Source organism: Petaurus breviceps, unplaced genomic scaffold (genome assembly GCF_028583685.1).
Source record: "Petaurus breviceps papuanus isolate PSGF00001 unplaced genomic scaffold, PetGlider_PUasm1.0 99, whole genome shotgun sequence".
Lineage (NCBI taxonomy): Eukaryota > Metazoa > Chordata > Mammalia > Diprotodontia > Petauridae > Petaurus > Petaurus breviceps.
The window spans coordinates 855,448-864,221 of record NW_027187465.1 but is presented as its reverse complement, the minus strand read 5'-3'; the positions used below and the strand labels follow the sequence as shown (position 1 = coordinate 864,221).

The 8,774-nt window shown below is 52.3% G+C and overlaps 1 protein-coding gene across 1 annotated transcript in view; it reads left to right on the top strand.

Moving 5' to 3' along the window:
* INPP5J (inositol polyphosphate-5-phosphatase J) overlaps positions 1 to 8,774 on the top strand; it is an 11,780-nt gene that overhangs the window by 1,629 nt on the left and 1,377 nt on the right. The window contains 9 exon segments of the mRNA XM_069081417.1: positions 1 to 1,026; positions 1,333 to 1,443; positions 2,191 to 2,299; positions 2,712 to 2,828; positions 3,632 to 3,807; positions 4,501 to 4,612; positions 5,787 to 5,896; positions 6,027 to 6,210; positions 7,455 to 7,653. The exon segment at positions 1 to 1,026 is cut by the window's left edge and continues 1,629 nt beyond it. Of these exon segments, the coding sequence (XP_068937518.1) occupies positions 1 to 1,026; positions 1,333 to 1,443; positions 2,191 to 2,299; positions 2,712 to 2,828; positions 3,632 to 3,807; positions 4,501 to 4,612; positions 5,787 to 5,896; positions 6,027 to 6,210; positions 7,455 to 7,653 (2,144 nt within the window).

Here is an 8,774-nt window from a genome sequence, read left to right as displayed (position 1 = left end):
ACCCGCGGAGCGGAGCCAGCCCCCCGCCTCCAAGGGGCCGAGGCCGTCTCTGACGTCTCCAGCACCCAGCCCGACTCCATCACAGGCGGCGCTGTGGCCAGCAGCGCCCTCTCCCTCCTCCTCCTTCACCTCCTCTTCCTCCTCAGCAGTGAGGAGCAGGCCTTTCCCAATGCCACCAGTGGAGCAGCACCAACCTTTGTCCTCCTCCTCAGGGTTAAGTCCAGGGCCACCAACTATAGAGCAACGGCCCTCCTCTTCCTCCCCTCAGGGGCAGAGGCTGGCTCCAGCATCCACAAGCCATAATCCTGCCCTGTCCTGCCCCTTACTGTGTCCAGCTTCGTCCCCAGTGGAACAGAGACCTCTGTCACCTTCTGGAGAGCCATCCTGGGCATCCCTGGAGCCAGCTCCTGCCCCATCAGCCAGGGACTGGGTGAGCACTGAGCCCAGACTGACCCCCTCTTCTGAGAGATTCCCTGTCCCCCAGCCCCAGGGCATGGGTGGAGCTAGCTCCCCTTCTCCAGCTGGGAGCACACACACCCTAGTCCAGACTTCACCCAATCCCTCCCTCTCTCTCTCCTTCCGGCCTCGGCCTGAAGCCCCCCGAAATCCCAGTCCAGAAGACTCTCTCTTGCCCCGGCCACCCCAGGCCCTACCGCTGGACACAAGCCACAGCCAGTCAGAGGCAGGGGCCCGATCTCCTGTCCTGTTATCTCCAGGGTCACTGAGGCCAACATTCCCCACTTCAACAGGAGGTCCTGTGGCCCTCCCAAAGCCACCTCCCTCCCCTAACCGTTCACCTAACCGTTCCCCCGGCACTAACCAAGCTAATGTGGCTGGGCACTCAGGAGCCCCACCCCCTAAACCTCTGGAAACATCCCCATCTAAGCCTGGTACAAATGGGACGAATTCAAGTGGGCACAGGAGCCCTGCCCCACCACTCCAAGGCCTTCAGGTCCCCCTCCCTTCTTCCCCCTCTGGATCTGCCTGGTCAGCACAGTCTACCTGCAAAGGAGATCCTGGCTTCCGGTGAGAAGGGGGAGTTCCTGGAGAGCCTGGGCCCAGGGATGGGGGATGAGGAGAGGGAGGCCTCACAGAATGGGGGCAGGAGTTAATCTAGATACTAGCCCTCCATTTCTCCCCAGACAAGCCCCTTTGCCTCACTTCTGATCCCCTGAGGCAGCAGAAGTCCTGGCCCAAGTGACTGGAGGGGCTAGCAGGGGGAGTGCCCTGTGCCTGACCAGGAGAGAAGACGCTCTTTGTGGAAGGCTTTGGGGATGGGAGGGAGGACAAGGGATACTGCCCCTCCCATGCCCAGTTTGGCTTGCCTGGCAGGATCACCATAGTGACGTGGAACGTGGGTACCGCCATGCCCCCTGATGATGTCACCTCCCTCCTGCATCAGAACGGGGATGACAACGGTGGTTCAGACATGATAGCCATTGGGTGAGGGCCATGGGGTGGGGCACCCTCTCTTTTATCACCCCCCTTTCCCAGCCCCTCTAACACATACCCAGATGAAACTCAACAGACATAGCAATTTCTCAAGAAACTGAGAGCCTGGACCGTCTTTGTATGCCACTTGGCACAGTGCCTTATACACAGTAGGTGATTAATAAATGCTAGTTGACTAGTTGATGGGTGCAGTGGGAAAGGTCTTGGATTTGGAGTCAGAGGACCTGGAGCAGGCACTCTGATGTTACCTATGTGACCTTGGGCAAATTGCTGCCCCTCTCTTGGCCTCAGTTTCTCCTTTTGTAAAAATTGGGAGGTTGGACTAGATGCCCTCAGATGCCTTCTAGATCTATATTTCTGATCTATGACCTTAGGGTCTCTCCTCCAATCACCATTTACAGTCCCATATTCTCTCCAGATACCCACCAATATCACTCAAAGTCCTGGGCATGATCACTTTCCTCTAAGAGTTTACATTTGCCTGGAGGATACAATAGATGCTTCAGATATCCCTGGACTCCTCTTAGCACCCCCCCCCCACCTCAGCCTGAGGGAGAGGGGAATGGAGGTGGGGACTAGAGAAGACTAAAGAAGGGAGGGGAGATAAGAGGAATGTCCCAGCCATCCCCCTGCTGGGTTGGGGGAGGGCAGCTGGAGCTGGGGGGGGGGGTCACAGCTGTGTGCTCCTCCAGTTGGGGGGCCCTGAGCCCCAACATGCTTCCCTCTTCTCTCCCCCAGGTTGCAGGAGGTGAATTCCATGATCAATCAGCGACTCAAGGATGCACTCTTCACTGACCAGTGGAGTGAGCTCTTCATGGATGCATTGGGGCCCTTCAACTTTGTCATGGTAGTGACCACTGCTCCAGCAGAGGTTCCTTCCTCCTGGACCCTGTGGAGGGTTGGGAGCTTCCCATAGTTAGGAGTGGGTTGTGATGCTGCTTATTTCTTTAAGAGTCCTTGGATTCTAATCCTGGTGGAACTGCTGGGCCTCAGTTTCTCCATCTGTAAAATGGAGCTAGATGGTTTCTGAAGTCCCCTCCTAGCTCTAGGATCCTGTGACCTCACTAGCAGAGCCTCAGTTTCCTCACCTGTAAATGATGACCTCTGAGGACCCCTCCATCTCTAGTTCTGGGTGTCTGTGCCTGCAGGTTTCTATCATTTTCCATGTAGCCCCAGATGGCCTTTATGCTGCCTCCTGGGGATCATCGGGTCCCCTGCTCCTTCTCCCTCTTCTCAGCCCATGGCCTGCTTCTCTCCAGGTGAGCACAGTGAGGATGCAAGGGGTGATTCTTCTGGTTTTTGCCAAGTATTATCACCTGCCCTTCCTCCGGGACGTCCAGACAGACTGCACCCGGACGGGGCTGGGGGGTTACTGGGTGAGTACCTGAGGAGGACTCAAGGAGGAAAAGGCAGAGCTGAGGCTTCAGTCTGATGGTCCCATGTGGCAGAAGAACCCTGACCTGGGGGGTGGGGGGGGGGGAGTGGAATGCTTGACCTGCTACTAAAGTACTGTCTGACCATGGGGGAATTATATAACAACCTCTTTGAACCTCAGTCTCCTCATCTGGAAAATGGGTATGATCACAGCATTTACCTCAGAGAACTATAAAACTAGGAACTGCGACAGCCATTTCATCGTTATTGGGGACTCCCGGGTGGGAAAACTCCCTCCAGGAATGCAGGCGACCATCTTCTACAACTTCTCCTTTTAGAAAGAGTTGTCTGGAGCTTCTGTGTCAAACACAAATAGAAGCTGTCCCCTGCGGGCCACTTACAGACTTAGAAACCACAGATTAACATTACCTGTGTTGTGTTGTATTCTTATTCTGTTAGACATTTCCCAATTAGGTTTTCATCTGGTTCATCCCCTAATGGGGAAAAGGGCTGTGAGTTGTCCCCTCTCCTTTAGAGGCCGGAGAGATTGGGGTCTCAGAGCCATCACAGCCTTTGAGAAGCAGTGTGCTAGACAGAGGACCATCCTCCAGTCAAGAAGGCCTGCCTCTGACCCATGCTGGCTCTGTGACCTTGGACAAGTCACTAAAACTCTAAGTGCTCTAAGCAACTCTCTTAAGACCATGAGTTGCAAACTAGTTGCCATTTGTACCTGTGGAAGGAATATCCACATGGGAAGTTCCAGGACTGTCCACACATAAGAAAATTCTGGCTCTTATGATTTCAGGGCAACAAGGGTGGGGTGAGCATTCGCCTCTCTGTCTTCGGCCACATGGTCTGTTTCCTCAACTGTCACCTGCCTGCCCACATGGACAAGGCCGAACAGCGGAAGGAGAACTTCATGACCATTCTCAACATGCAGCAGTTTGAGGGGCCCATGGCCCACGGCATCCTGGACCATGAGTACGATGGGCCCAGCTGGGGAGGGGTCTGGGGGCAGGGCTAACTCAGTGTTCCCATCAGTCAAAAGAGACCTGGCTGGGAGCCTCAGCTGAACTGCTTTTGCTTGTGACTGTGGTCAAGTCATTTTCCCCTTTGGAAAATGAGGATGATGGAAATATTCATGCTTTCTACCTACTCCAGGGTTTTAAAGAAAACACTTTAAGGCTTGTAATGCCCTAGAGAAGTGGGAATCATGATTATTCCAGCTCTCCTTCCTAGGAGGGGGCCTGAACTCTATTTTTTAAAAAGTTGACTTTTTGAGTGAAGGGAGTGTGGCCCTCAGGAGGAGAGAGCTGGGGGAGGCAGGATCCAGAGGATGCCAGGACTTGGAACTAGAAGAGGCACCTGGATTCATCCGGTGCAAGCCTCTGATCCTATAGCTGAAGGGCCTATCAAGGCCACACAAGAGCAGAATTCTCTCCTAGATCTTCTGCCTCCAAATTCAAGGGTCTTTCCATTTTGACTTGTTCTGACTTCTCAGAGGAGTCTGGGTTTGCAATCTTTTTTTCTTGATTTTGGGGGGGAGGGTGTCACGGGGATCTGGGTAAGGGGAGACCCTCAGGACCGGCCCCTCCTCTATCCCCCCCACTCACCCCCACCCCCACCATGCCCTTTCCGTGGGACCCTCACCCACCTCTCTTCCCTGGCCCTCAGCATTGTCTTCTGGTTTGGGGACCTGAACTTCCGCATCGAGAGTTATGATCTACACTTTGTCAAGTTTGCCATTGATAACAACCAACTTCAGAAACTCTGGGAGAAGGACCAGGTGAGGGACAGGTCAAGGACCCCAGCCCCTCCCCATTCTGGCTATACCACACACACACATCACACACAGAGAGTGAGCTGTCCAGCTCGGGTCTCTGCAGCTAACCTGGCCCTGGTCTTTGACCCTCCAAGACTCCAAAGGAGGGCCCAAGACCTTTCCTCCCCCACCCCTACACTCCTTTTCCTAATGTGAGTCACATCAAGAACCCTGCTCTGAGCCAGGTCCTGTCTGCTGGGCCTGGGGCCAGTGGGAGGGGGGCACTGGTACACAGGCAAACTTTTCCGTTGTTAATTATTCAGGAGGCTGGAGCCACGATGGCCAGACAACCTCTTCCTCAGCAGCCTTCCTCCCTTAGCCTGGTTTCTAGGTCTGGCCCAGCCTATAGGGACCTCAGGTGAACTCAGGCCAGGGCCCAGGAACTGGGCTAGGAGGATTGGGTGAAAAGATCTCAGGACGGGAGTCAGGAGCCTGGCCTCCATTACATCCTGGATATCCAATCTTGGGCAAGCCCATAGACACAGAGGCTGGGGTTGGTGCCCTTTGAGGCTCCTCCTGGCACTGACATCAGAGCTGGAAGAGACCCCAGAGGTCACCAGGTCCAAACCCCCCATTGCAGAAGAGGAACTGCAGCCCAGAAAGGTCAAGTGACTCACCCAAGGTCACATAAGTCATACGTAGCCCATGAGGGTTTCAAAGCCAGGTCCGTTGCTTTCAAATCGAACCCTCTCTGCTGTGTTCTGAGCTTGCAACTCTCATGCTCTGATTTTCTAGGCTCTTAGGTTCCTCCCAGCATTAGCTTTCTAGGTTCTAAGGGTCCTTCCCAGCTCTGACATTCTCTTTTCCAAGGACCCTCCCAGCTCTGACATTCTAGGTTCTAAGGGCCCTCCCACCTCTAACATTCTAAGTTGTAAGGTCCCTCCCAGCATTAGCTTTCTGGGTTCTAAGGGCCCACGCAGCTCTGACATTCTAGGTTCTAAGGTTTTTCCAGTATCTGACTTTGTGTCTGAGATACCTCCCAGCTCCCATATTCTCTGATCGTGGTCTTGGTTATTGAAGGGCTCTAGGTTCAAACAAATCATGTCCCCTGAGGGGCTTTGAATAGGTCAGTGACCTGGGTTCAGGGCTATCCCAGTCAGTTTCCTGACTCTACTTTTGCCCCTTCCCCTCATTCTAGCTGAACATGGCCAAAGGCTCCTGGCCGGTCCTCAGGGGCTTCCAGGAGGGTCCCCTCACCTTTGCTCCCACCTTCAAGTTTGATGTGGGTACCAACTATTATGACACCAGGTAAGGCTAAGTCTGCTCCCAGGAGCCCATGATGATGGAGGGCAGGGAGACCCAAGAGAAGGAAAAAGGCATCCTGGAGCTACTTTGATTTCCATCTTCCCCTTTCCTGGGCCTTTCCCCCTGGAAACAGTGCCAAGAAGCGCAAGCCTGCTTGGACTGACCGAATTCTCTGGAAGATCAAGGCACCAAGTGGGGGGCGGAGCCCCTCTGGCCGAGAGAGCCTCCGGGTACAGGTGACCCAGCACAGTTACCGGAGTCATATGGAATACACTGTCAGTGACCACAAGCCTGTGGCCGCCCTCTTTGTCTTGCAGGTGAGGACTGTCTCCTGGACCCTTTGTGGTTCCTGCTTCATTTCCCTCATCAATCTGGTTCCCTAGCCCTTCCCCTACTGATCAGTTTCCCAGAAGTCTTCTCCCTGTCCCTTCCCCTCTGCCCACCAAAGCTAGGACCCTAGGCATCCCAAGCATTTATCCATCTTCCATGGTGAGACAGGTGCCATCCAATAAGGAAAAGAATATAAAATTAGGAGTCACAAGGCCCTGGATTCTACTCTTGTATCAGCCATGAACTCACTGGCTAACCTCAGGCAAGTCGCCTCAGGGTCAGGGAATTGGGCCAGATCAGCAGTTTCCAAATCATTCCACAGACTATAAATTGCAGAGAAGGTATGACCTGCTTTGATAGAAAGGGTTGTCTCACCTGGGAGTTCCCTAAACCAATGAAATCCCAGGCCTGGTCCAAAAAATTAAATGACACAAACAATAATAACGCCATGGACACAGATAAGCAGCAGCACAATATTGGATTTGGAAGCGGAGAAATTCTACCTTTGGCACGTAGGACCAGTGTGACATTGAACATGTTCCTCTCTGAGCCTTGCGTTCAGGATATATCAAATGAGGGCACTGGAATAGATGGTCTCTGTAGTCCTTGGCAGCTCTTAGCGCCACACTCTTTTGTTCTAATATGACTTACCCCCTCCCAAACTCTCTCTCCCAGGACTACCCCAGCCAGGGCCCTTCTATCTGCACCATCTGCAGCATCTTGCTGCACCTTGGAGCAGCAAGCACAGGTCCCATCAGTGTATTTCAGGTCCCAAAGTGTTGGAGGCAAAATCGGTTTGGGAAAACCAAGCTAGATGGTTGTAAAGCCTCCTGTAGATCTTGGTATTCTCCCTCCAGTGACAATAACAACACATTCATACAATACAGATCATAATTATAGTTGTTATTTCCATAGTTCTTCATGGTTACAAAGCACTTTTATTATGTCATTTGATCTGTACAACAACACACAAGTTAGGCAGGCAGGGAATCTCAACCCTACTTTCAAGGCGAAATAACTGAGAATCAGAAAGGGGGTATAGTTGGCCCGAAGTCTCAGAAGGGAAATAGCATTCTACAAATTCCCCAGAGTGTGGCCGGCTAAGGCAGAAACAACTTTAGCTGCCTCCCTGGGTGAGGGTAGGGAGTGAAGCTCTCCCTCCTGGCATTCTCACACTTTCAAGATGACTCCCTCCTCCCTCTATGCACCCCCTCCCCATCCCTGGAGACAGTTTGCCTACAGAGATGATGTACCTCTGGTGAGGATCGACGTAGCAGATGAGTGGCTGAGACCTGACCAGGCAGTGGTCCGTTACCGCATGGAGAGTGTTTTCTCACGAAGTTCCTGGGACTGGATTGGCCTCTATAAGGTGAGACACCCACCTATGCCCCGCTTAGCGCAGTGGGGAAAGGGTGTGGGGCATGGCATAAGTGTCAGGGCATCCCAAACCTGTCCCATGAAGGACACAGTCAAGCAGCAGGGCTGGGAGAGCCTTTAAAAACTTAGTACAACCTGGAATATCAGTGTGGGAGGGGCCTGAGAACCAGGGATGTCACCGCTGGGAGGGGTCTTAGAACAAGGAATATCAGAGATAAGAGGGGCCTTACAAAGATAGAATAGGAAACATCATAGCTTGGAGGACACCTTTTCATGAATTTAGTTCCAAAATTAAGCATCTGAGGGAAGACTTGTGGGGAGAAGATTCAAGTGATGCTTCTTCCAGCTCACCCATTCTTCCTACCTAGGCCTGAGCTAATGGGCAGGGCATGATACCATTCACTTCCACTCACCCTTAGGTCCCTAGCCCCTCCTGGTCAAAGAACCCCTCTGCCTAGGTGGGGTTAGTGGAGGTTGGAAAGAGACCATAGCCTTGAGCAAGAAGGTGCAGAGTCCTCTATGCTTCCTATCCTGGCTCTGCCCCTTCTACCTGTGAGATCTTGAGCAAATTACTTTCTTCCCTAGCCTGTTTACTCATCTGTAAACCTGGAGAATGGAAGAGTTTGGACCAGATGGCCTCTGAGAGCCCTTCTAATTCTCAGCCTTACCCTCATTTTCAGAGGCTTTTAACAAAATTAAACCTCTTTTCTCTTGTTCCCTGGATTGAGACTGGACTCTGTATAGATTAAAAATAACCTATGACACTGTCAGGCATAGTGACCCTTTGACATAGTGCATTATTATGGCCATTTTACAGATGAGGAAACTGAGGCTGAGGCATTAATCACTTACTTATAGTTACCCTGTTTAGTTTGGATCTGAACTGGGATTCAAACTCAAGACTTGTAGTCCACTGGGTTTTAAAAACATTTTTTTTCCATTAATAAGCATTTATTTTCTCTTTTACATATCTCTTCCCCACTGGAGTGAGGCGGGCGTGGGGTGGGGCGGAGAGGGACCCTTGTGACAAATATTCATAGAGAAACAAAAATACCTGCATTAGCTGTATCCAAAAATGTATGTCTTATTCTGTCCCCTGGGTCCACCACCTCTCCATCAGGAGGTGGGTCCTCTGAAATAGAGCCAGCCAGAGCCAGGACCCATAGACCTCAGA